Source organism: Neoarius graeffei, chromosome 20, assembly GCF_027579695.1.
Source record: "Neoarius graeffei isolate fNeoGra1 chromosome 20, fNeoGra1.pri, whole genome shotgun sequence".
Lineage (NCBI taxonomy): Eukaryota > Metazoa > Chordata > Actinopteri > Siluriformes > Ariidae > Neoarius > Neoarius graeffei.
In genome coordinates, this window is record NC_083588.1 from 61,868,313 (window position 1) to 61,896,310 (window position 27,998).

The window sequence follows — 27,998 nt, forward strand, 5'->3', positions numbered from 1 at the left end:
TTGATTCAAATGTCAAAAGTTTTATTAACTACCAGTTTAGTCACACACCACTACATGCTATAGACAAGATCTTATTTCATTACGTTAAAAAAGAATGACAAAGTACAAGATACAGAGCAACCTAGCAGTGTGTCCATGAACCTTCCATGTTACATGACTAGCATTATCTGTAAGGATGATTCACATTTATCCATATATCTTGAAAACCCTGTCATAAATCATATCAGATTAACTCATGTGCTTAGCCAGCAAACTAGCACGACTATGAACGTCAAATATGGCAAACTGTCAATGTTATTTTATCACATTTATAAATATGATTTATAAAAATCCTTTCAGAAATCATATAGCACGTTCTCTCATGTGAACAAGCTGACCAGCACTAGTTCTGTGAGGATTAATAACATTTACAAATATAAACTGAGAAATCCTGTCAGGTTAGATCATGTTAGCTAGCTGGCTTTCGGCAGCCCTGAAGATTATGAAAATGTATGGATTTGAAAAGATCCTCTCACGTTTGGTCCTGTTAGCCACTTAAATAGCAGTAGCTTTTAAAATCATGAACACTGAACATGGCTAACAGTTAATGTTATGGATATTTATAAAGACTCTTGGAAAAGATGTCAATTTAGCTAACATGAGTTAGCAGAGTAACATGAGGATCGTTTGTACGGTTTAACGCTACGGGATTGCGAACATTTTAGTATAACCTGAGAATTCGTGTCAGGTTAGCTTCGATTAGCTATCTGGCTATAAGTATTCTTGAATATTATTGACATTTATGAATGCGAATTGAAAAGTCCTCTCTGAAATCCTTTCAGGTTAGCTTCTGAGACCAGCTAGCTACCATTAGCTGTTAAGGTAATGGACAAATATGGCAAACAGTGAATAATGATTTAAAACAAAAATTCTCTCAGAAATCCAGTCAGGTTAGCGCAAGTTAGCCAGCTGGCTATTGTTAGCACTGAAAATTATGAACGTTTTAAATGCATTTTATTTATTTGGGGGTCAAAAAAAACCCAACCAACCAAACAAACAAACAAACAAACAAAAACATCTCATACAGCCGATTAGGCAACCAACATAATTCAGCTCTCAGACAAGATTTGCGTTTTTATAAAAAATGAAGCCTCATCATTTACACTTTTTGATTCCTGTGCCATCCAACCTCTTGTTTAATAAGTTATAAAAACGTACAGAAATTCCCCCGAGTCCTCTTGAAGGACATGTATTGTGAGGTTGTGTGTAAAGTAGGAGAATGCTACAGAAGATTCCCTTTATGGGGGTATAAAGAAAGCAGATCATCTCAGTCCATCAGTGTGTGTGTGTATTTCAGAAGGGCCGTTGGAGGAAGGCAATGGGAGGAGAGCCAACACTGCTCGGGCTACGGAGGTGCGACTCATACGACCCCATCACCATGTCCGCCTGAGGAGTTTCACCATGTAGGAAATCGTCCTCTTCTTCTGTAGAATGCTGGGAAAGAAAAAAAAATATGTGATGATTTGAAAAAAGGCTAAAAGATAATTAAATAATACTACTTATACACTGTACAGAACACTTGCATTTTTGTTTCTTCTAACTTCATCCTACCTGAAAACTTGGAACCATTTTACGCACAATGTAGTTCTTATATTACTGGTGCGTGTATGTGCGTTTGATTTATTAATAAATAACCAAATCAATAAAAATCCACATTACATCGTCATATAAACACTAGTAGGCCCTACAGAGCACAAAGAGGGTATTGGAAATATTTTATTACTTTTTTTATTTTGACAGAGAGGGCGGCACGGTGGTGTAGTGGTTAGCGCTGTCGCCTCACAGCAAGAAGGTCCTGGGTTCGAGCCCCGGGGTCGGCGAGGGCCTTTCTGTGTGGAGTTTGCATGTTCTCCCCGTGTCCGCGTGGGTTTCCTCCGGGTGCTCCGGTTTCCCCCACAGTCCAAAGACATGCAGGTTAGGTTAACTGGTGACTCTAAATTGAGCGTAGGTGTGAATGTGAGTGTGAATGGTTGTCTGTGTCTATGTGTCAGCCCTGTGATGACCTGGCGACTTGTCCAGGGTGTACCCTGCCTTTCGCCCGTAGTCAGCTGGGATAGGCTCCAGCTTGCCTGCGACCCTGTAGAAGGATAAAGCGGCTAGAGATAATGAGATGAGATTTTGACAGAGAATGGTAGATGTGAATGACATTCAATGCTTGTTTATGCTTATTTTATAATTAACATTGACGTCTCCTTCTGTGTGACGTATAAATGACAGTTAAGATCAGATTGCACAAATAAAGCCAGTTGGTGAAACTTTGAAGAGTGTGTACCGGTTTTACCTAATTAGCATAATTTATACTAATTTGCATAATCGTTTTTACTCATTTTTCAAACTTTGTATTCAGTATACGACCATCTATGTGCTGCTAATTTCCATGGAAATATCTTGACCAAAAAAAAAAGTTAAGAAAAAACAACATTTGATCTCATTGGTTAATGAGACCCATTTTGGACCATGTGACCCTCATACAGAATATTACGGCAGTTTTCGAAAAATTAAGCCTTTTTTTTTTTTCTATCTTTGATTTGTAATATCTCAAGAACGGATAAACATATTTTAATTCTGTAAAAAGTATGTTGTTCTGAATTCAGTGAGACCAGTTTCATGCAACATGGATTGAATTTTCACCCGATATGCCGACTAAAAGATTGATAAATAAGGCCCGAATCACACCACACCAGCATGGATTATTTTCACATAACCAGACAGTCTGTCATGTGTTATTGTTTACAAATTACAAACAACTCCTGTCGATGAGCACGAACACTGAATGTACCATAAAACACTTTGAAAACAGAGTATAAAATCTACTTTTGTGACTTCTTTCTTCGGAGTTGCCATGCAGTCGCTCGGTTCTTCCCACACTTGATAGATCGATTCGAAATACTTTCCAGACCTGAGAACAAAAACAAGACAAATCTTAATAAAATCAACCCTAAAAGGGTACTCTAATGTGCGGTTCACAAGTTTAAACCAATTATTTGTTGAGGTGCGGCTGTACAGCGAGTGAGTGAGTGAGTGAGTAATCGAGGGCATCACAGTGCCAGGTAACGGATTCCTGGATGTTGCCTGTTATATGTTCAATACCTCGGGGTAGTAACGGTAACTCTGCTTCAACACACCACCATATCAGTGATTATTTTTCTATAACAGCATATCTTAAAGCAGGGCTTTTCAGAGACTAAATGGACCGATTTTTAGTACCTAAAGCTACAGTGAGTGAGGAGACAGAGTCTGGGCCAAGCAAAAAACCAGACCCTCCAGGATGTCGCGATGTTGCGATTTGCAAATTCAACCAATCCCCGCGAATTCAGGGCGGTGTTGCAATTATATCCAATCACTGCAAATTTGACCAATCGTTGGCGTCGTCTTGAGGTGACATTGGCAAACTACCTTCCGCCTTACTTCCGTGTATACGTTCAAGAGCAGCAGCATGTGCGAGCAGTGTTGCCAGATTGGGTGGTTTCCCGCCCAATTGGGCAGTTTTAAGTGCATTTTGGCAGGTTTTGAACATATTTTGGGCTGGAAAACGTCAGCAGTATCTGGCAACACTGTGTGCGAGTCAGTGTTTATGTAGGCTTAAATTCTGTTACTGAAAGTGTGTTATGTTTACAGTGAAGGACTGTGTGCACTTTACATTATTTTTTTACTTAATACAAGAAATTAATGGATGCCAACATTTTTGCCAAAATGGTATTTTATTTTCCATTGTTTAGGCAGCTTCAGCATCATACTGTGAGATTCTGTTCAAATTGTTTTTTTTCTTCTATGAAGCCTGAGCCATTTATTTTATTAGTTTATAATTATTGTTTAATTTAGTCTTCAGGAGAGACTGCCTGCACACAGTACTAGTATTAATAGTTTTTTTCTTACATGAAAGCTGAGGCATTTATATTATATTTTAAGGTAACTTCATGTTGTGCTGTGAGGTTCTCTGCACTTTAACTTTTGAACCAACAGGTGCATTTGGATAAGTAAAGCCTATTTTTCTGCATTTTTGTAGTCCTGGTAATCTTTTATATTGGTAAAGTTGTTTATAGGACCATTTCTCAGTGTCTGTTTTTTAAATCAACAGTTTTTCAGTAATAACTTAATATTTAACATATCACTCAATTTTAATCACAAAAAGAGAAAATCGCAACAATTTCTCGCAACTTTCACTTCCTCCCGCAATGTAATCGCAACTTTCATTGCAATTTTTTGGAAAGACCCCTGCAACAATCACAAAAAAGGCCCACGAAATCCTGGGGGGACTGAAAAAAGAAGGAAGTATGACCATGATTATTTAAAGTTTGGATTTTCATGGACTGGATCTGAAGATGCTCCACTGCCACAGTGTGTTGTCTGCCAAGAGGCGCTAGCTAACGATGCTATGAGATGTTTAAAATGTGTAAAAAAAGATGTTTTAAAAAGCACAGATGTTTAAAATGTGTAAAAGAAAAAAAGAAAAAATGTGTACAACAACCATTTTTTAAAAATACGAATGGAACATTAAGTACAGCAACAACAAAAATTGTAAGGGGGGCGCTGTTTATTTGCTCTCTGAGGGAGGGCTGACTCTCCCACACTTTGAAAATGCCTGTCTTAAAGGATTTTGTTTCTTACATGAACAGCTACGCTTCCGTTATAAAATTTTCAAAAGAAAATATTCTTAATTCGTTGAAAAATTACTTCGGACTTAAGGCCAATTTATGCTGACAACCCAGTCCTCGCAGATGGCGTCGCAGACAGTGTCTGCGTAGCCCCCCCACCTTCGCAGACGCTCTGCGCGCACCTCCCAAAAATTGTGACCACCGCAGAAGCCTCGCAGATAGCGTCGCAGACAAGAGGGCTCTGATTGGTCCACTCTACATCCGCTGTACACGCACTTCCGCTTCCCTACTTTCCCGGTTTGGTTTGTTTTTACGACCGCCATTTTTAAAAACACGAGCGAAGATGGAGCAGCACGAAGAGCGGTTGATCGAGGAAGTGAGGAAGTACGTACATCTATACGACTCCAGTTCTAGTCATTATAAGTAACCGGAGGATAAACACTCCACTAACCACACCCACCAACTACTCCTAGCGATTTCGCGACTTCGCGCCCCCTTGCGTTGTGGCGGTGAATAACATCGCGCACGCCTATTACTCCCCGCTCAACGATAAATTACAACTGTCTGTAAAAAGCTATCTGCAAAAGCCTTGTCGCAAGAGCATGCAGAGGCCTTTACACTCACTGGCCACTTTATTAGGAACACCCCTACATGCACCTGCTGTTTTATGCAGTTCTCTAATCAGCCGATCACTTGATGCATAAAATCATGCAGATGCAAATCAAGAGCTTCAGTTAATTCATGTTCAAACGTTGTTCAAGAATGGGAAAAATTATGATTTCAAAGTGTGACTTTCTTTCACTGTGGCATGGGTGTTGGTTTGAGTATTTCAGAAACTCCTGGGGTTTTCACACACAACAGTCTCTAGAGTTTAGACAAAAGAATGGTGTAAAAAACATCGAGTGAGTGAGCGACATTTCTGTGGGTGGGTGGGTGGGTGGGTGGGGGGTGGACGGCTTATTGATAAAAAAAAAAAAAGAGGTCAGAGGAAAATGGACAGATTGAGCAGTTCGAGCTTTTTTTTGCCAGGAAGGAACTCATAGTAACTCATATAAATCTCTCTTTACAGCCGTGGTGAGCAGAAAAGCATCTCAGCATGCAGCAGAAAACAGAAGACCACACTGGGTTCCACTCCTGCAGCCAAGAACAGGAGTCTTAGAATCAATTACATGTTTCTATTAAAGTGCATATCATGGGTAAATTCAGGAGCAAGATCAATGTAATTCTATTTTACATTAAAGGGGAACAGAGGGCAATATATAGAGTAAATATAACAATAAAACACACATTAATGAACCTTATTCAAGACTTACAAAAGTTTTTTGTTCTAAGGTTGGAAAGTTATAGTGTTTTGAAAGTAGCTCGAGCAAACTATTTCCGCAGTTTGAACAGCCCGCCATGATATTAATTTTATCCAATCAGAATGCACGTTCATTTTCTCTGCGTAACACTCATGACGTATGTATGTGCCCAGTTGTGTTGGCTCATTGAGGTTGGGAATAGCACGTGTGAATCGGAAAGTAGGATGAACTGTAAGTGATCGGCTACACAATGCCACAGTGTGTTGCTTTCGGGTGTAATAACAGGACCGATGGAAAGCGTAACGATCCTCCAGACGTGTCTTTTCACTCGTTTCCGCTGAAAAACACCAAGCGAGTTCGAGCTTTCTTCTCTTCTTTCGTCATCACCAGAGTCGAGAGTACCTCTCCTAGGTTCAAACTGGTACCCTTCTAAGCCATAGCCTGCTTGCAGTGTGTCTTGCGGGATCTCTTCGTATGATTCGACAGAGCTGTCGCTTTCACTTGATGCGCCCGACGCCATGATTACACGCTTCTCTCCTAGTGCAGTGGGTAGGGCTGACGTCACGGTCTTTTAAAAATGGCGACTCTTGTGCCGTTTAGCGTACCGACTATTATATTTACAATTACCAAAATATTTCGTTGTTTTCTAGTATATAAATTTGATAGAATACGTTACTTTGTCACATCAGCAACTGTATATATTATATTTGGTACCCCTTTAAACTTTGGTCAAATATCGGTCACATTTTGTGCAATTTTTTTTTTACCTTGCGTAATACCAGAAAAATTCAGTAGAAATCAAGCCATTTGAGGCGAATTGGTCCACCTCTGAAAAAACTTGGCATTTGGATTTCCCGGCAAACATTGGTTTTCGTGACGTCGCGTATGTGCGGGACGCCTCCTTCTGAATCCTACGTCAGCGCTGGTTTGTTTATGAGAAAACGACCTGGTGGTTTTCTACAAATTTCTTCAACGTTATCGCGTAATTATTAAAATGGTTAACAGATGTATCGTAGGAGGGTGGAGCAACATTATATTCTTCATCCAAAGGTGAAGTAACATTGCGCTCAGGCGACAAGTCCATATTTCAATGCAAAATCGCTAGCTGCTAAACTTGGTCTACACAGGCTGTGCACTGAAACCATGCAAAGCTCTCGCAGCCTGCTGGCGCTTCCGCAGGTGACGTCACGAATCTGGCTCCAGACTCCGTTAGGATTTTTCCAGACGCTTTTATTTTATTTTTCTGCTGTAGACAGATGGCCTTGTGCAAAATTACCCTTCTGGATGAGAGTGTAAAGGGACATACTTTCATATTTTAAAAAAAAACCTAATGTGGTCCAGGATGTGCACTTTAAAGTGGGTAGGGAGTGTATTATTACTTATTTGTTTAGCACAGACCTCTTTAACAGGTACGGGTCAAAGGGGAAAAACGTGTCCAGAGGATTGGTATTGGTAGCGAGAGAGTCTCCGCCCACTGAGCTCCTCACTACAGGCAACATGCAGCGATTGTTTCGTTCGATGATCGTGTAGCAGAACACCAGCTGATATTTCCTATCGGGAAGGAAAAATAACAGAAATGGAAAAACAACTTTATTGATATTGCTGTCAAGAGAACACCACACACGAGACATAAAAACTAGAACAGATTTTTTTCTTAAAACTTGTCTTGTAAAAAATATAGGCAATCACACAAGATAATAAAATCACACTACACTGTGTAGTGCGGTGTAGAATGTAGAACTTTATCATGTCAAGCATAAAAGCAAGAAATACTTAGGAACCAGTCCTTTCAAAAAAAAAAAAAACCCAAACCCTTGGTTACATGTTACTGATTAAATTACTTGCTATATTCAAGGAGTATATTTAAAATAACCTGGAAAATAAAGTGTATATTTGCACGTGCGCACAAGCTAGATAGCATGATTACTGCCTGCCTTGACAACTAGCTAGCTAATGCAGCTCTAAAGCGTGTTTATAAATATATACGACTGGTGCGATGCTTTACCTCATGATGGCGGCGAACATGTTGGTGACGGCTGGCAAACACACTTTCAGCGGGTTCAGCTGACTCATGACGATCCGCTCCAGATTCAAGCTCTGTAAATAGGCCAAGCCTACACATACGACCAAAAAAACGTTGATTATTTTCCTACATCATATCCTGAAGTGTTTTATTCCTTTAAATTTGTCAAAAACGACTATTCATTAACTAAAGAATGATGTCATAATTTTTTTTTTCGGTTTTCGACTTACAAGATAGTTCCTGTTATAACTTACATTATAGTAGCTATAAACACTCAGTCCCTCACCAGCTTCTCTTTTCTTATCTCAGAATGTTACAAAGTATTGACACCTTCCATCAATGTTAAATAAATTAGAAACGTCTAATTAAAAAACAAACAATGATTAAAGACATTTTTAAATGCGTCCACCACGTAAGCCTTGGTTTAATCTGTTACTATAGAAACGATAATTATGCATATTATAATGACTGCATCAACTTGTAACATGAAGCTGCACTACAGTCAGAGCACCTGTTATAGAAAATTACCAATCAGAATCGAGCACTGATCGATCTGTGGTATAAAAGAGATGGATAATGAGATGATGTGATGGAAACAGGTTGTTAGGAATAACTGATCTCCAAGTGATATTTGTGATGGAACCAACTAATTGATAAAGTTATCAGTGAGGAAGATGAAGACACACCTTTCTTCATGTTGCCCTCCAGGATGGCCTTGTGTCTGAAGAGGAGTGTGTAAAACACGGCCTGGCAGGAGGCGTAGAACGGCCCGTGCAGAGAAACGTCGCAGAATGCTTTGGAACCCGAATCTTGGCTGTCTATGTACAGATGAATCCAAGAAACCAGCAGGTCCAGACACGCCCTCACTGTCCTGCACGCACATGCGCGCACACACACTACGTTAATCTAACATAGGGTCGACAGAAGGCGTGTGGTAGAAACATGGGCATGTTTGGGTTCATATATAAAAACTAAAGCAGCTCAAAGTGTGTGGGGACAATTATGTGGGTGTCCGAGTCCATATATTATATATAAAAAAAATTAAACCAGCTCTTTGTGGGTGTGGATGATAATGTGGGCGTGTCTGAGTCCATACATAAAAAAATTAAAGCAGCTCTATGTGGGTGTGTCCAAGCCCATATATAAAAAGTAGAGTTGCTCTTCTGTGTGGGCATGGACAATTATGTGGGTGTGGGTGTGTCTGAGTGTATATATATATATATATATATATATATATATATATATATATATATATATATATATTAAAGCAACTGTATATGGGTATGGAGGATAATGTGGGCGTGTTCCAGTCCATATATAAAAATGACAGCAGCTCCTCTAAGTGGGTGGGGACAATTATGTAGGTGTGTCCGAGTCCATATATAAAAAGTAAAGCAGCTTTATGTGGGCGTGGATGCTAATGGAAGTGTGTCCAAGTCCCTAAATAAAAAAATTAAAGCAGCTTTATGTGGGTGCATCTGAGTCCATATATAATAAAAAGTAGAGTTTCTCCTCTGTGTGGGCATGGACAATTATGTGGGCGTGTCCGAGCTCATATATAAAAAATAAAGCAGCTCTGTGTGGGTGTGGATAATAATGGTGTGTCCAAGTTCATTCATATATATATATATATATATATATATATATATATATATATATATATATATAAATTTTTAAAGCAGCTTTATGTGGGCATGTCCAAGTCCATATATTAAAAAAAAAATAAAGCAGCTGTATATGGGTATGGAGGATAATGTGGGCGTGTTCCAGTCCATATATAAAAATGAGAGCAGGACAATTATGTAGGTGTGTCTGAGTCCATATATAAAACGTAAAGCAGCTTTATGTGAGCGTGGATGCTAATGGAGGTGTGTCCAAGTCCCTATATAAAAATAATTAAAGCAGCTTTATGTGGGCGTGTCCAAGTCCATATATAATATAAAGTACAGCTGCTCCTCTATGTGGGCGTGTCTGAGTTCATATATAAAAAGTAAAGCAGCTCTGCATGGGCGTGGATAATAGTAAAGGTGTGTCCAAGTCCATATATTAAAAAAAATTAAAGCAGCTCTATGTGGGCGTGTCCAAGTCCACACATTTTTTTAAAAGCAGCTCTATGTGGGCGTGTCCAAGTCCATATATATTTTTTTAAAATTAAAGCAGCTCTATGTGGGCATGTCCGAGTCCATATCTAACAAGTGGAATAGCTCCTCTCAGTGGGCATGGACAATTATGTGGGCGTGCCCGAGTCCATATATTTAAAAAAAAATTAAAGCAGTTTTATGTGGACATGTCTGAGTCCATATATAAAAAAAAATTAAACCAGCTCTATGTGGGCATGTCCGAGTCCACATATTTAAAAACAAAACATTAAAGCAGCTCTAATGTGGGTACGTCTAAGTCCATATATAAAAAAATTAAAGCAGCTCTATGCGGGCGTGTCCGAGTCCATATATAACAAGTGGAATAGCTCCTCTAAGTGGGCATAAACAATTATGTGGGCGTGCCCGAGTCCATATATTTAAAAAATTAAAGCAGCTCTAAGTGGGTGTGTCCGAGTCCATATAAGGAAGCTGGAAGCAGAGCTTCCTAGAATTATCATATACATGAGCATTTGTTGGAAACAGAGCACAGTGAGGAACAGACTGAGAGATGAGAGATGGATACGTACGCAATAGGAACGAACTTGGCTCTGGCGAGGAAGCTGCCCATGTAGGCAGCGGCGGCCTGGCGGAGGACAGGGGGCCGAGACGGACTCTGTAGCACCTTCCACAGGTGGTCCAGGAAGGCTTCAGCTAAACCCTGACCACATCAGACACACAGTCACAGTGTAAATATCCAGTATGCAGCATACTGTACATATCCAAAAACGTGTGCGTTGAACATGGGCCACTCACCAGGCGGAAGCTGCACAGATAAAACATGCAGAACTGCACGTGACAGGAATCGTGTGTGGGCAGCACCAGCTTATCGAACACACACACGAGATCTCTGTAGAGAATTTTGACTCTCTCCACGTCCAACACCTCTGTACAGGAAAAAACACGGAGACTGTAACGTTCGGGGTCTGGCCTTATTTACTGTAAACTAGTCCACAAAATCAGGATACACAAGCAGTAAAGGGAAATTATATTAAACAGCCATGTCATGTACAGGACAATAGAGAAGTGAATCATTAAACTCCCACGAAACACGCGTCTTCTGTTACGTGTTGCTGAATGCAGAATAGATTACGAGTTAATCTGAATAAGGAGAAAACGATCAGTCTGTTGTCACGTGAGACTCACCATCAACGTGGCTCATGTCCTTAATGAAGGTGAGCAGCACCAACATCAGCATGTCCAGTCTGTCAGCGACAGAGTGAAACATCACCAGACCGCCATCATGGGCAGAGTCCTTATCCTCATCCTCATCCTCGGAGAGAAGAAAACGAAAATACGGTGAAGTGAACAGGGTTGGCGCTTCGAGAAAAAGGGTTAATACTGACAGAATGGAAAGGGTTGCACAAGAAAGAATAGACGTGTGAACAGAAAAGAAAGCTTCAGAGTGTGTAGGTTAAATGTACAGATGAGAAAAGGATGCAAAACGGATTAAATAAAAAAGAAAAAACAAACACTAACTTTAACACTAACACAGAAGAGAAATGCGATTCGGAGAGTCAATCATTTCTGAGAAAAAGTGCATGAATGTGGGGCGTTGTGGCTCAGGTGGATAAGGCGCCATACCATAAATCCTGGGACCCGGGTTCGATTCCGACCCGAGGTCATTTCCCGATCCCTCCCTGTCTCTCTCCTGCTCGGTTCCTGTCTCTACACTGTCCTATCTAATAAAGGTGGAAAAAGCCCAAAAAAAAAAAAAAAACCTTTAAGAGTGCATGAATGTTAACACATGGAAAGGGAAAATATCAGGGTGAACATCTCAAAGCAACAAGAGTGCTCGGAGAGCACAATATCCCCCGCTGGCAACTACGCTGTAACTCCGGTAAAATGTGACCCAATTTAACGATATTACAGTATGTGTATTACCAACATATAACAAAGAATCCTGACACGTTTCATGAAATTCCTCCAAAAATTGTGATTTCAGAAGGTGAGCACCCTTCCTGGGATGGACGGACAGACGGAAATCGCCATGACATAATCCCCTTTCGGGCCTTTTGGCCAGCAGGGGATAAAAACAGGACGTCAAGGCCGTAGTCGCTCATCTGGCCTGCCATCAAAACAACCAAAGCATCAAACAGAACTGAGACAACGATGTGAGAGAGGACCAACCTCCACAACAAACTGTTTACAACAGGAACATCAACAAAGGACTAAATTTTGCTCCTCGAGGGAAGATCGACCCAAAACATCGATCAGAACTGGAATCGGATGAGAGAGGAGATACGATTCTAGTCAGAGGTCTGGAAAATTCGTTAATTTGGCCTAATTACAAACTCGTTAGCAAAAAAATAGCAAAACGACAACCAAGTTGTGTGTGGAGTGATGAGTTCTTTCAAACAAAACAATCGGAACGGAAATCCGTGGAGAACTGACGGATGAGATACAATTTAACTGAATTGTGGACGACGGACATGACGCCATGGCAACAGATCATCAGCCTTATGGACAGAAGAGTGTGTGAATGTTATGCTTATGAGCGAGAGAGAGAGAAAAAGAGGGAGAGAGCAAGAGGGAGAGAGCAAGAGGCAGAGAGCAAGAGAGAGAGAAAAAGAGGCAGAGAGCAAGAGAGAGAGAAAAAGAGGCAGAGAGCAAGAGAGAGAGAAAAAGAGGCAGAGAGCAAGAGAGAAAAAGAGGGAGAGAGCAAGAGAGAGAGAAAAAGAGGGAGAGAGCAAGAGAGAGAGAAAAAGAGGGAGAGACCAAGAGGGAGAGAGCAAGAGACCGAGAAAAAGAGGGAGAGAGCAAGAGACCGAGAAAAAGAGGGAGAGAGCAAGAGACCGAGACAGACAGAGAGAAAAAGAGGCAGAGAGCAAGAGAGAGAGACAGAGAGAAAAAGAGGGAGAGAGCAAGAGAGACAGACAGACAGAGAGAGAAAGAGGCAGAGAGCAAGAGAGAGACAGAGAAGGCAGAGAGAGAGACAAAAAGAGGCAGAAAGAGAGAAAAAGAGGCAGAGAGTTTTAATGGATAGACAGAAGAAAAAGTGTGTATACAGCAGAAAATGAAGAGAACGAGAAACAGCCAAAAGAAACCCTGATGAATAAAGAACGGAAAAAAGTCTTTTTGCATTAATTAATGAAATACATGTCCAGGTTTACAACTTTATAAATGATTTTCTCTGTCGTACAGAAGCTCACCATGTTGAACAGGAAGTCGTCCTGTGTTCCTGCGCCGTGGTTCTGCTCTCTCAAACTCTCCATCTCCTCAATCTCACTGCGGGGGGCGCTCACCTACCACACCCAAACAACCACCACCACAACAGCATCATTATTAACAAGTTTACACTTAAATATTAACCCCAACGTGCGTTCCAACCCCACTTCAAAATCAAACTTAAACTTGTGATAAACTCAACTAAATCTACAGACAACAGGTACACTTAGAATAAACAGAAAGGAACAGCAGTGTCAGTGTCAGGCAGGTTCTGTCCCCTCATATAACATGTTTGTTCTTTGAGCAGAAAGTACGAGAACACTCGCGCCCTACATCCAGAGTGAGCATCTTGCTGATGATGAGCTCCAGCACGTCCCGCCTCAGATCCGGAATATAGACCGCGATCCGCAGCAGGTTATGAACATAACACTCCTGCAAAAAAACACATTTTATACTTAACAACTATTCACTGAAGGTGAAGTGAATATTGGTGAGTAACATCCGAGACGAAGTTGAAGCGGAGAATTGTTTTAGCGTGAATACACAGGTGATTATTTTTTAAAAAATGATTTATTTCAAACTTCAAAAGCTTCATGTAAATGGAAGAACTCTGCGGCGCAGACTTGCGTCACTGATCTACACCGAGTCACATAAACACTTTGTTTTGAAATCGATAAAATAAATCACAATCCCAACTTCCCTTTGAATAGTTTTAAAACTTCGTAGCATCTTTAGTGCTTTCAGGAGCAGCATTTTCTTTCATCATTTGTAATTCTTCCTCACTTACGGTGACGAAGTGATTGAACGCCATTTTACCGAGTTGCTTGAGGTGATTATTGAGAAATAGTCCGAATTTCTTGAACGATCAGCACACGATTTTCTATAATCGCTTGCATATTTATACTAAATACAGCAGTATTATAGTGATCAGGACAATTGTGAGCTTACAGCGCCCTCCACAATTATTGGCACCCCTCATTAACATATGTTCTTAGGCTTCTATTAAATTATTATTATTTTTTTTTTAATAATATAGGACAACAATGCAAAAAAAAAGAGAAAAATACAACCTTTAATTCAAGTGCATTTATTCAGTAGGAAAAAAAAAATCCCACATTAAGAAATAATTATTTTACATAAAATCATGTGTGCCACAATTATTGGCACCCCTGATGTTAATACTTTGTACAACCCCCTTTTGCCAACAAGACAGCACTTAATCTTCTCCTTTAACGTTTCATAAGATGGCAGAATACAGAGAGCGGGATCTTCGACCATTCCTCTTTGCACAATCTCTCTAAATCATCCAGAGTCCTGGGTCCTCTCCGATGCACTCTCCTCTTCAGCTCACCCCACAGGTTTTCAATTGGGTTGAGGTCTGGGGACTGAGATGGCCATGGGAGGAGCTTGATTTTGTGTCTAGTGAACCATTTTTGTGTAGATTTGGCCACATGTTTAGGGTCATTATCTTGGTGAAAGACCCAGTGACGACCCGTCTTCAGCTTTCAGGCAGAGGCCACCAGATTTTGATTTAAAATGTCCTGGTATTTCAAAGAGTTCATAATGGCATGCACCCTAACAAGGTTCCCGGGGCCTTTGGAAGAGAAACAGGCCCACAGCATCACCGATCCTCCTCCATACTTCACAGTGGGCATGAGGTGCTTTTCCACATACTTGTCTTTTGTGTTACGCCAGACCCACTTAGAATGTTTGTTGCCAAAAAGCTCTATCTTGGTCTCATCTGACCAAAGCACACGGTCCCAGTTGAAGTCCCAGTACCGCTTTGCGAACTCCAGACGTTTACATTTATGCTTGTAAGTGAGAAAAGGCTTTTTCCGTGCATGCCTCCCAAACAGCTTGTTGGCATGTAGATGACGCCTGATGGTTGTTATGGAGACTTTGTGACCCCAAGATGCTACTCTTTGATGCAATTCTCTAACGGTGAGCTTTGGAGAACTTTTTACTTCTCTTCCCATCCTCCTCACTGTGTGTGGTGGCAAGATAAACTTGCATCCTCGTCCAGGCTTGTTTGCCACTGTTCCAGTTGTTTTAAACTTCTTGATGATTCCTCTGACTGTAGATACGGGCCGGTGTAGGCGAGCGGCTGTTTTCTTGTAGCCGTTGCCTGACTTATGAAGGTCGACACACATCTGCCTTACTTGAATGGTGTGTTCTCTTGTCTTTCCCATGTTGAAGAGTGGATAAGAGAAATAGGCCTCTGTGTCACATCATATTTATACCCCAGGGAAACAGGATGTGATGAATTACTAATTAAAGGCTCCTAGATACTCTGATCAACTTTATAAACTACAGTAGAAATGACAGAAATGCTTCAATTACATTTATTTTCTAGGAATTATGGGTGCCAATAATTGTGGAACAGGTGATTTTATGAAAAATAATTATTTCTTAGTCAGGGATTTAAAAAAAATTTTTTTAAATTCACAGGAGTTAAGGGTTACATTTTTCTACAATTTTCAGTGTGAGATTATGCTTCTGCAATAAAAATTGAATTTATTTTAAGGCTTTTAACACATCTTAACCAGGGGTGCCAATAATTGTGGAGGGCGCTATAAATGATGGGGGATGTAGTAGTTCATCCTGACATACGCTAAAAACGTAGCTACGCAAGAAAACGGCATATGAATCAGTTAGGTATCCAATCTATTAATGAAACAACCAAAAAATTTTCTTCAATTAATTAATTAAGGGATACAATGTTTTGAAAAATTTACCTAATTAAGCAGAAGTCAAAAACTAAAAAGTCAAACTCAGATCAACTTAATTTCTCATAAACGCAAGCTTAAGATCAGTTTGAATTTAGGATAAACTCAAAATAAAGTCAAATTTAGATAAACATTTTGAATAAACTCTTAAGATTCAATTAAGATGCACTCAGATGTAGGATAAACCCAAACTCAGATTCACTTAATTTAGGTTTGACTCAAGCTAAAGTTAAATTCTGATAAGCATCAGTTTGGAACAACTCTAAATTCAGATAAACTCAATTTTAGGTTTAACTCGAACTAAAGTCAAATTCAGTTCAACTCGAGAATAAACTATATTCCCTCCTCTTCCTAAAGCCCCGTCAAATCAAACCAGAGCTGCTGATTCTTTGGTAAGAGATTTAAAAAAATAAAAATTAAAAAAATAAATAAAATAAAATCAGGATGTACCGTACCAGTGTTCTGGATGATTTCTGAACAAAAGGGAAGTGATCGCTGAGGATGGGCATCAGGAACCGGCTGGTCCTATGGAGGAGAAAAACAAAACAAAACTAGACACTTAAAGGAATAATCCGGAGTGAAATTCTCTTTAGGGCTATTTTCGCATGATTGGGAGTGCATACGTTGAGTTGGTAGCACAATCACGTCAATCGGTTGTGTTTTGAGAACGTTGTTTTTTTGAGATTTAAACCGAAAGCGCTAACACGGCAGTGCGAGGGGCATGTCATTTCGCCGATACAAAACGCTGTTTTTAAAACCATTGCCAAGGTCCAAACAACATTACAGTTCAGTGGAAGTGAGTACAGGGTTCCTACACACAAACCGAAGTGTCCCTGGCTCTAGAAGCGTACGGACAGATCGTCTAGAAGACTGAATACAAAACATGTACCTTCCCGAAAGTAGCTGTTCTCCAGACGCCATCTTCAGGGGACAGTCCGTAAAAGTCGAGTGCAGAGCTAAATCCTCTGGAAATGCACAATTTCGTAGCATTTTATGGAGAAACACAGTCTAGTGTTCAGTTCGAAATTAAAAGGAAACTGCATGCAACAACATTATAGTCCAAGCGGGTTGGAATTTTGAATGGGAGGTCATGTGATGCTACGAAATTGTGCATTTCACAATGCAGTTCACTCCGGATTATTCCTTTAAGAAAATTAATCAACACAAACGTATCTAAATAAGCTTCTCTCACGTTCCATATTTCATTTAATTCTGATGTTCTGCGCAATGACACGTAGCTATCGTTGGTGTGAGTGTCTTTCACACACACACACACACACACACGAATAAATGCACATAAAAAAAAAAATTTTTATGAGAAAATCCATCACTGCAGAACGGAGAGCGCGAGGTGTCGATTTGTGTCGAGGATGCAACAGTAAACCTGCTCCATCACATAGCCCTGGTGTTGATTATTTTCCTACAGCAGCACAACCCAAAGTGCGTTATGAGACTTTCCACCTACACCTCAATGACTCAAATAATAATAACAACAACAACTTACGATGGAACGTATCTTGTGATCATCTCCAGGGCTTGGTGACAGTGATTGAATATCCTGGGCAGGTCTGAATAAATATGAACACAGACAAAATTAGAGATGTGCTACCTGCGTTAACGTTTTCCTGAACTGGTTCAGTGTCGAACTGAAACTTCTTTCAAAAATAAACACTGAATGGAAACAACAGACAGGAAATTATTAATGCGGGAAACTTATCTGACAGGATTTTCATCGTTAAATGTAAAGAGTACGAAGAAGAAGAGGACGATGACTTTTTACTGTATCCAGCACCTTTCATACATAAAACGCAGCTCAAAGTGCTTCCCAATTAAAACAGATAAAACTCATTACATTCTAGAACACCAGTCAACCTGAAAAAAGATAAAAACGGTAAGGAGAAAAACATTTTTATGCCAGAAACCATAAAATGAGAGGAAAAAAAAATTTTTTTTTAATAAGAGAAAATATTAACGTTGACAAAGATTAAAAGGTAATAAATAAAAAACAGAAATGAGCAATAAAATCTAAATTTGAAAAAGCCACATTAAATGAATATGTTTTTAACTCTTTACCCCTTAATGACGACATATGACAATCCCGTGTATATTCCATAATGACGCCGGTGTGTATGCACCATAATAACGACATCTGACGACTTTTTTTTTTCTTGTAAATATGTTCTAAGGGTGAACAGTATATACATACAGTGGGGCAAAAAAGTATTTAGTCAGCCACCAATTGTGCAAGTTCTCCCACTTAAAAAGATGAGAGAGGCCTGTAATTTTCATCATAGGTACACTTCAACTATGAGAGACAGAATGGGGGAAAAGAATCCAGGAAATCACATTGTAGGATTTTTAATGAATTAATTGGTAAATTCCTCAGTAAAATAAGTATTTGGTCACCTACAAACAAGCAAGATTTCTGGCTCTCACAGACCTGTAACAACTTCTTTAAGAGGCTCCTCTGTCCTCCACTCGTTACCTGTATTAATGGCACCTGTTTGAACTTATCAGTATAAAAGACACCTGTCCACAACCTCAAACAGTCACACTCCAAACTCCACTATGGCCAAGACCAAAGAGCTGTCAAAGGACACCAGAAACAAAATTGTAGACCTGCACCAGGCTGGGAAGACTGAATCTGCAATAGGTAAGCAGCTTGGTGTGAAGAAATCAACTGTGGGAGCAATTATTAGAAAATGGAAGACATACAAGACCACTGATAATCTCCCTCGATCTGGGGCTCCACGCAAGATCTCACCCCGTGGGGTCAAAATGATCACAAGAACGGTGAGCAAAAATCCCAGAACCACACGGGGGGACCTAGTGAATGACCTGCAGAGAGCTGGGACCAAAGTAACAAAGGCTACCATCAGTAACACACTACGCTGCCAGGGACTCAAATCCTGCAGTGCCAGACGTGTCCCCCTGCTTAAGCCGGTACATGTCCAGGCCCATCTGAAGTTTGCTAGAGAGCATTTGGATGATCCAGAAGAGGATTGGGAGAAGGTCATATGGTCAGATGAAACCAAAATAGAACTTTTTGGTAAAAACTCAACTTGTCGTGTTTGGAGGAGAAAGAATGCTGAGTTGCATCCAAAGAACACCATACCTACTGTGAAGCATGGGGGTGGAAACATCATGCTTTGGGGCTGTTTTTCTGCAAAGGGACCAGGACGACTGATCCGTGTAAAGGAAAGAATGAATGGGGCCATGTATCGTGAGATTTTGAGTGAAAACCTCCTTCCATCAGCAAGGGCATTGAAGATGAAATGCGGCTGGGTCTTTCAGCATGACAATGATCCCAAACACACTGCCTGGGCAACGAAGGAGTGGCTTCGTAAGAAGCATTTCAAGGTCCTGGAGTGGCCTAGCCAGTCTCCAGATCTCAACCCCATAGAAAATCTTTGGAGGGAGTTGAAAGTCCGTGTTGCCCAGCGACAGCCCCAAAACATCACTGCTCTAGAGGAGGTCTGCATGGAGGAACGGGCCAAAATACCAGCAACAGTGTGTGAAAACCTTGTAAAGACTTACAGAAAACATTTGACCTCTGTCATTGCCAACAAAGGGTATATAACAAAGTATTGAGATGAACTTTTGTTATTGACCAAATACTTATTTTCCACCATAATTTGCAAATAAATTCTTTAAAAATCAGACAATGTGATTTTCTGGATTTTTTTTTTCTCATTCTGTCTCTCATAGTTGAAGTGTACCTATGATGAAAATTACAGGCCTCTCTCATCTTTTTAAGTGGGAGAACTTGCACAGTTGGCGACTGACTGACTACTTTTTTGCCCCACTGTATACAAGGGTGGCTGTAGCAACTGCTTTAAGGGGTAAAGAGTTAAAGATGTGAATTCCACATCCAGAGAACATGGACACTAAGAGCAAAAAACACACTTTTTGACTTCATTATCTTTTTTTTTCCTGGGATATTTGTGTCTTTTATAAGACTTTGTGCTTTTATACACACCATAATCAAGCTGTATGTGTTCAAATATCATGGAAAAAAAGGCTCAGTGTTGTTATTCAGACCAAGGGAGTCTTCACAAAATATCATTTTACAAAATGTGAATGAGTTGGTATAATTTTTTTTTTTTAAAGTAGTTTAAAAAGGATTGTGTTAAAAATAAAGTTTGGGGGTGGAGAGGGGGAGGGGTCACTTTTTATGTGCGTTATTCATTCTGGCTCATGAAGGGTGCCAATAATTTTGAAGCAGATGGTACACATACAGGGCTCGAAATTCGCGGTGGTCCGGTCGCCCGAGGCGACTTAATTTGTCATTTGGCGAGTAATTCCTGTCACTAGCCAGCCCGGCTGGCTAGTTGAAAAAAAAAAAAAAAAAAAGATATATGAAGCGAAGATTCAGACACACCATCAACTAAAGCCGCCACATATTAAGCGCGTGCCGTGTCTGTGTTCATCGATGTGTTTATCGGCAGGACGGTCAGGCTGTTGTTTTTTTCACTACTGCGTACGCATATAACAGACATCCCAAGTCTCCCGCAAGTTCCAGGAGTCTCCCGCATATTGATAGTGGCTCCCTGATGCCCGCAAATTGGAGAATATCTCCCGAAATCTAGAGCAAGCGAGCAAGAGCGTGCACACGAGACATTAATGTCTGCATCGCACGTACGACGGAGCGCGCGAGGGAGCGCGAGAGAGAGACTGCGTGTGTGCCTGTTAGACAATAATAAATAATTAGGTGTATTTTGCGGCACGGTGGTGTAGTGGTTAGCGCTGTCGCCTCACAGCAAGAAGGTTCCAGGTTCGAGCCCCGTGGCCGGCGAGGGCCTTTCTGTGTGGAGTTTGCATGTTCTCCCCGTGTCCGCGTGGGTTTCCTCTGGGTGCTCCGGTTTCCCCCACAGTCCAAAGACATGCAGGTTAGGTTAACTGGTGACTCTAAATTGAGCGTAGGTGTGAATGTGAGTGTGAATGGTTGTCTGTGTCTATGTGTCAGCCCTGTGATGACCTGGCGACTTGTCCAGGGTGTACCCCGCCTTTCGCCCGTAGTCAGCTGGGATAGGCTCCAGCTTGCCTGCGACCCTGTAGAAGGATAAAGCGGCTAGAGATAATGAGATGAGATTTTTCGGCGCGCACTCAAAATAATAGTACCGGCAAGAAATAAAAGTTACTTTCACCCCTGATCAAAATACTCCAGTTCTTGAAATAAATGCACATTAGTCATGAACAATGGTAACTACTCTGTTATTTTTGACAGAAGTAAAATTCATACATGAACAAATTTTGGCGAGTTGATTTTCTGTGTGGCGAGTTACTTTGGAAGGGAACTAGTCCGGCTGGCTGGTGAAAAAATATATGAATTTCGAGCCCTGACAGATACTGAGCTGTCATTAGTGCTTCTGCATGGTCTAATAAACTGAGAGCCCTGTGTGTGTGTGTGTGTGTGTGTGTGTGTGTGTGTGTGTGTGTGTGTGTGTGTATGAGAGAGAGAGAGAGAGAGAGAGAGAGAGAGAGAGAGAGACGCAAAACACACTCACTCTCATCGTCATCATCCGAATCCGATATGTCCACGTTCCCTTCCTGGATTTTCACTCTTCCTGTAAGAGAGGATGAAACGTCAGCACTTCAGCTCACACCAGGTTTTTATCTGACCAGAAGGACACGGTGTTCGAAACGGAGGAGTGGAACGAAACTCACTGGGTGTAAAATTAGAGACGAGCATTTTGAGACATGACCTCAGGTACACAGTCTGAGCGGAGATGAGGTTGCTGAGGAACGCCAGGTATTCATCCACCACGGCAAGACTCCGCCCGAGCCACGGCAGCCTCTGACAGGGAGTTAAAAATAAAATTAAAATTAAATAAAGGAAAGAAGGAAGGAGAACATCAACAACTATAACTGGGTATAAAATGTTACAGGTATTTTATTTCACATATAAAATTGAATACTATTAAAACTAAGCGGTTAAAAAAATGAAACAAAAAAACAAATTTTAAAATACTATATACAAAATCATATCAAATCATAACTTTAAAGTGAATACAGCTTACAGCAAAATTATACTAAACAATAAGAAGCAAACAAACATTTAAATAAAATAAATAAATATTTAAAATAAAATCATTTCCAACCCCGGCGGCACGGTGGTGTAGTGGTTAGCGCTGTCGCCTCACAGCAAGAAGGTCCGGGTTTGAGCCCCGTGGCCGGCGAGGGCCTTTCTGTGCGGAGTTTGCATGTTCTCCCCGTGTCCGCGTGGGTTTCCTCCGGGTGCTCCGGTTTCCCCCACAGTCCAAAGACATGCAGGTTAGGTTAACTGGTGACTCTAAATTGAGCGTAGGTGTGAATGTGAGTGTGAATGGTTGTCTGTGTCTATGTGTCAGCCCTGTGATGACCTGGCGACTTGTCCAGGGTGAACCCCGCCTTTCACCCATAGTCAGCTGGGATAGGCTCCAGCTTGCCTGCGACCCTGTAGAAGGATAAAGCGGCTACAGATAATGAGATGAGATTTCCAACCCCAAATCAGAAAAAGTTGGGACAGGATAGAAAATACAAATTTAAAAAAGAAAGCAGTGATTTCTAAATGTACTTTGACTTGTTTGTCATTGGAGACAGAATGAACCTAAAAGTTCAAAAGTTTGGGGTCACTTTGAAATGTCCTTATTTTTGAAAGAAAAGCACTGTTCTTTTCAATGAAGATCACTTTAAACTAATCAGAAATCCACTCTATACATTGCTAATGTGGTAAATGACTATTCTAGCTGCAAATGTCTGGTTTTTGGTGCAATATCTCCATAGGTGTATAGAGGCCCATTTCCAGCAACTCTCACTCCAGTGTTCTAATGGTACAATGTGTTTGCTCATTGCCTCAGAAGGCTAATGGATGATTAGAAAACCCTTGTACAATCATGTTAGCACAGCTGAAAACAGTTGAGCTCTTTAGAGAAGCTATAAAACTGACCTTCCTTTGAGCAGATTGAGTTTCTGGAGCATCGCATTTGTGGGGTCGATTAAATGCTCAAAATGGCCAGAAAAATGTCTTGACTATATTTTCTATTCATTTTACAACTTATGGTGGGAAATAAAAGTGTGACTTTTCATGGAAAACACAAAATTGTCTGGGTGACCCCAAACTTTCGAACGGTAGTGTATCTGATGCACGCACCAAGGCGCCCAGGTGTGACACTCGTACAAAAATTCATGTAGATATAAATATCTTATGCCAAAGTATTATGGCACATTACAAAAAATAAAGAAAAAAATCCGAGTCCTCGTCTCCAATTTATGAGTCCGAATGCAGTTAACGCACGAGTCCGAGTCCATGTCCGAGTCATCAGTGCTCAAGTCCAAGTCGAGTCATGAGTCCTTAGAATTAGGGTCCGAGTCCTGGACTCGAGGACTACAAGCCTGGTAAGAACTAACCAACACCTCCTAAGAGTTAGCATGCAATGATTTAGACATGTACATTAAGTGTACAACATAACATTGTTTTGTTCTGATCCTTTAACCCGGTGTCGTGACGCTCCTTACCAGAACCATGTAGATCAGCTGTTCGTGTTCTTTGCCGAGTTGCGTGATGCACAACCTGAACTCCTGCAGCCAGCTGATGATCTGAGCGTCCTGTCGGGAACACAAACAGCACACACAGAGGAGTCAGGCACCGCTTTTTTACTGGTGTGTGTGTGTGTGTGTGTGTACACCACAGTGCTATTGAATCCTCGATTCTGATTGGTCAGAAGGTGTCGATTCATTTTCTCCGACGCGAATGCAGCTGCGAATCACAGGTTTATCTCAATGTACTTGTTCTAATATGATATCGTTTCCATAGTAACCGTTCGTTCACAGAGACACAGACTGATAATAAACTAATTTTAAAGTGCACTTATTGAACAAAAACAAATATATAAGCATTGATCTGGTGACGTTTCTGTATGAAGATGATGTTTATTTAACATTAATGGAAGGAGTCTCCAGTGTCGGTGCTTTGGAACAGTCAGCACAGTTTCCGTCACAGGAAAGTCCTCAGTCACATGAAGGTTATGAACTTGCTTCAGAGATTAAATCGAACAACATTACATTTACGATAAATAGATAAAAAGTGTGAAGTGTCATTCATGAATAAAGTAAAATTAGTAAATTGTTGCAGATGCAGAATAAGAGAAATAAAACACTTCAAGATTTATAAGAAATTAAATCAACTTCTGGGTGATGATAGTAACTCCGAGCTAAACTCCATCGGTGATTTATTTTTCTATAACAGCACGTTCTGGAGTGTTTTATTCCTGATATAATTTTGTTCATGTGATCTGAGAGAACTTAGATAACATTCACTATATACTGACTGATATAACGATGATGATGAACATCGTTTCTCTTTCCTGAGTTAAGTGGTTCTTGATTTAATATGGATTACTACAGTTATCAAATAGGGCTATTTACTGTATTTTTATTATTTACCATTTACCTAAGTAAAGAGAAATGTCAGGCCATTATTGTTGAAGTCAAGACCACCTGAACCGAGACCAGGTCATGACCGAGACCAGTGTCAGTCCCCCCAGGATTCCGTGGGCCTTTTTTGTGATTGTTGTGGGCTAAAATGTCTGATGTTGCGGGGGGGGTTTCCAAAAAATTGCAATGAAAGTTGCGGTGTTTTTTAGGTTTTTGTTGCGATTACATTGCGGGAGGAAGTGAAAGTTGCGAGAAATTGTTGCGATTTTCTCTTTTAGTGATTAAAATTGAGTGATATGTTAAATATTAAGTTATTACTGAAAAACTATTGATTAAAAAAAACAAAAAAAGACACTAAGAAATGGTCCTATAAACAACTTTACCAATATAAAAGATTACCAGGACTACAAAAATGCAGAAAAATAGGCTTTACTTATCCAAATGCACCTGTTGGTTCAAAAGTTAAAGTGCAGAGAACCTCACAGCACAACATGAAGTTACCTTAAAATATAATATAAATGCCTCAGCTTTCATGTAAGGAAAAAAAAAAAACTATTAATACTAGTACTGTGTGCAGGCAGTCTCTCCTGAAGACTAAATTAAACAATAATTATAAACTAATAAAATAAATGGCTCAGGCTTCATAGAAGAAAAAAACAATTTGAACAGAATCTCACAGTATGATGCTGAAGCTGCCTAAACAATGGAAAATAAAATACCATTTTGGCAAAAATGTTGGCATCCATTAACTTCTTGTATTAAGTAAAAAAATAATGTAAAATGCACACGGTGCTTCACTGTAAACATAACACACTTTCAGTAACAGAATTTAAGCCTACATAAACACTGACTCGCACATGCAGTGTTGCCAGATACTGCTGACGTTTTCCAGCCCAAAATATGTCAAAACCCGCCAAAATGCACTTAAAACCGCCCAATCTGGCAACACTGGAAGTAAGGCGGAAGGTAGTTTGTCGACGTCACCTCAAGACGACGCCAATGATTGGTCAAATTTGCGGTGATTGGATATAATTGCAACACCGCCCTGAATTCACAGGGATTGGTTGAATTTGCATTGAAGTTGCAAATCGCAACATCGCGAAATCCTGGAGGGTCTGCAGAGTGCATCAAGACCAAGACTTTGAAGGCTTGACATCAAATCAAGACCAAAGCAGGACGAGACCGAGTCAAGACCAGGACCAGACCAGTATGTGTGAAGAGGGTTGGGGGAGGGGTGACGGCCGTTTAACAGGAAGAAAATTTTCAAATTCGCAATGAGTCACGTTATTGGTCGCATTTGAAGCAGGAAGTTTTACGTCTGATCACAGTAAAGACATTAAAAAATAAATTGCACAATACACAGGCAGTTTAGTGAAATCCCCACAGTTGTGGTCTTGACCGGTCATGAAATAAAATCCTGAGTCTTCAATGTCCGAGACTGAGACAAGACCGGGTCAAAATGCGGTCGATTCCAAGACGAGACCTTCAAAAAGTGGTCCTAAGTCCGGACTCGAGTTCTACAACACTCCACTCCACCATTACTGAAAGACATGAAGTGTCTTAATTTATAAAAACAACAAAAACCCACAGAATTAGGTGTGTCCACAAGTGATGGTGGTTGTTGTTATTTTTATTATTCATCCCCCCCCCATGCTAAACCATAGCTTTTACTTCTTCTTACTTGGATGTACATCAATGACACAGTTGAAGCTCAATTAAAAACTATTATATAAAAATAAGATAAACAATAAAATATTTTTTCAAAGAAACTCCTGCAGCATGGGAGTGAGTTTAAACTAAAATCATCCTGTGAAACATTCGATTTATGTCGGAAGGGTGTCCTAGAGCCTCGAATACTGACATGTACAGACTAAGATCTCAAATGATAATTGTATTCAATTGTTCAATTATTAATTACTATTCAATTGTGTACAATAATCTTCTGGCTACTGATTAAAACTTGCTCTCAGGAGAATGTGATTTTCACCTCTGTAATAATAAAAAGCCTTAATCTCCCTGATAGGGAGGTTCCATAGTTTGGAGGCAAACATGGGCCCAAAGGGTCACCGGTTCAATTCTCAGGACCGGCAGGAAAAACATGAGGAGAGTTGAGTGAATGAACAGCACTTTCCCCTCCCTCTGTCTGTATCATGGCTGAAGTGCCCTTGAACAAGGCACCTAACCCCCAACTGCTCCCCGGGCGCTGCAGCATAGCTGCCTACTGCTCTGGGTACGTGCATGTGTTCACTGCTTCAGATGGAGGAGGAATTTCACCGTGCTTAAAGTGCGCATCACGGGTAAATTCAGGAGCAAGATCAATGTAATTCTCCAATTTTATATTAAACTTTGTTCAAATGTCTGTCACATTTTGTGCAATTGTTTTACCTTGCGCAATACCAGAAAAATTCAGTTGAAATCAAGCCATTTGAGGCGAATTGGTCCGCCTCTGAAAAAACTTGCCGTTTGGATTTCCCGGCAAACATTGATTTTCGTGACGTCGCGTACGTGCGGGACGCCTCCCTCTGAATCCTACGTCAGCGCTGGTTTGTTTATGAAAAAACGACCTGGTGGTTTTCTGCAAATTTCTTCAACGTTATTGCGTAATTATTAAAATGGTTAACAGGTGTATCATACGAGGGTGTAGCAACACCAATCATGATGGAATTAGTACTCATCGTTTCCCAAAAGACCGGACAATGAGAGAGAAATGGGAGCGCTTGGTCTACACAGGCTGTGCACTGAAACCGTCCAAGCTCTCACAACCTGCTGGCGCTTCCGCAGGTGATGTCACGAATCTGGCTCCAGACTCCGTTGGGATTTTTCCAGATGTGTTTTGTTGTTTTATTTTTTTCTGCTGTAGACAGATGGACTTGTGCAAAATTACCCTTCTGGATGAGTGTGTAAAGGGACATACTTTCATATAAAACATTAAAAACAAAAAAGGTCCAGAATATGCACTTTGTGACAAAAATAAAGCCTTCTTCTTCTTTGTCTTCTCTCTAACCAAATAAAGAAATCACAGAGCCTCATTCTGAGAATCTCTGGTCCAATTATTGTTCATGAACTCCTTCAGAAAAGACCTACCTTAATATCAGGGTCTGAAAGTTGATGCTTTATCATCTCATAGTCACTTGTGTCTCCCTTAAAGACAAAAAAAAGACAGAAACAATACAAATAACTCACTGTTTGTTGTTGCTTTATTACAGAAATAGATCCTTAATGGAGCTAAAGTCAAGAGTGAAAACATCTCACCTGCTTGAGTTTGGCCAAAGTGTTGACAACACTATCCCCAAACCGGACAGTTTTGGGTGGAGGAGTGCTGATGAACTCTCTCTCCACCTCCATGCTGGATTTCTAAACACTAAACCACACCAAACTCTGTTATTCACTGAGCTCACACTGCGCACGTGCTAACACCAAACCCAATTCTATTGATTTCGAGTTATAATCCGAGGACAAGTCGAGACATGTCCTCACAACTCCAACACAACACAGCTACATACCACAAAACAATAAACAGCGCTCATTTAACGCTGTAAATAAACACAGCACGCTGATATGCGGACTCTTTTTGACCATCCTCACCCGTATTC

The 27,998-nt window shown here is 40.5% G+C and overlaps 1 protein-coding gene across 2 annotated transcripts; it reads right to left on the minus strand.

Moving 5' to 3' along the window:
• Positions 1–5: 5 nt before the first annotated feature.
• Positions 6–27,991, minus strand: rrn3 (RRN3 homolog, RNA polymerase I transcription factor). Of its 2 annotated transcripts, XM_060902141.1 has the most exons (18): positions 27,909–27,991; positions 27,658–27,766; positions 27,490–27,546; positions 23,488–23,577; positions 21,658–21,787; positions 21,498–21,557; positions 17,495–17,558; positions 16,446–16,515; positions 13,598–13,696; positions 13,249–13,341; positions 11,243–11,369; positions 10,853–10,983; positions 10,627–10,757; positions 8,645–8,829; positions 7,941–8,049; positions 7,334–7,486; positions 2,854–2,938; positions 6–1,473 (listed from the first exon to the last, which is right to left on the minus strand). In XM_060902141.1, the coding sequence occupies exons 2-18, from the start codon at positions 27,748–27,750 to the stop codon at positions 1,333–1,335; spliced, it is 1,818 nt and encodes a 605-aa protein (XP_060758124.1). In that variant the 5' UTR covers positions 27,751–27,766; positions 27,909–27,991; the 3' UTR covers positions 6–1,332. The 2 variants fall into 2 exon arrangements, with proteins under 2 accessions (XP_060758124.1, XP_060758123.1); XM_060902140.1 differs by having other exon boundaries at positions 27,658–27,983.
• Positions 27,992–27,998: the final 7 nt, after the last annotated feature.

Coding starts and splice junctions, on each gene's coding strand:
- rrn3 (XM_060902141.1), bottom strand. CDS start 27,750: ATGGAGGTGGAGAGAGAGTTCATCAGCACTCCTCCACCCAAAACTGTC. Junction 27,547..27,657: donor CTTTGGCCAAACTCAAGCAG/GTGAGATGTTTT, acceptor TTTGTCTTTAAG/GGAGACACAAGTGACTATGA. Junction 21,788..23,487: donor AGCTGATCTACATGGTTCTG/GTAAGGAGCGTC, acceptor ACTCCCTGTCAG/AGGCTGCCGTGGCTCGGGCG.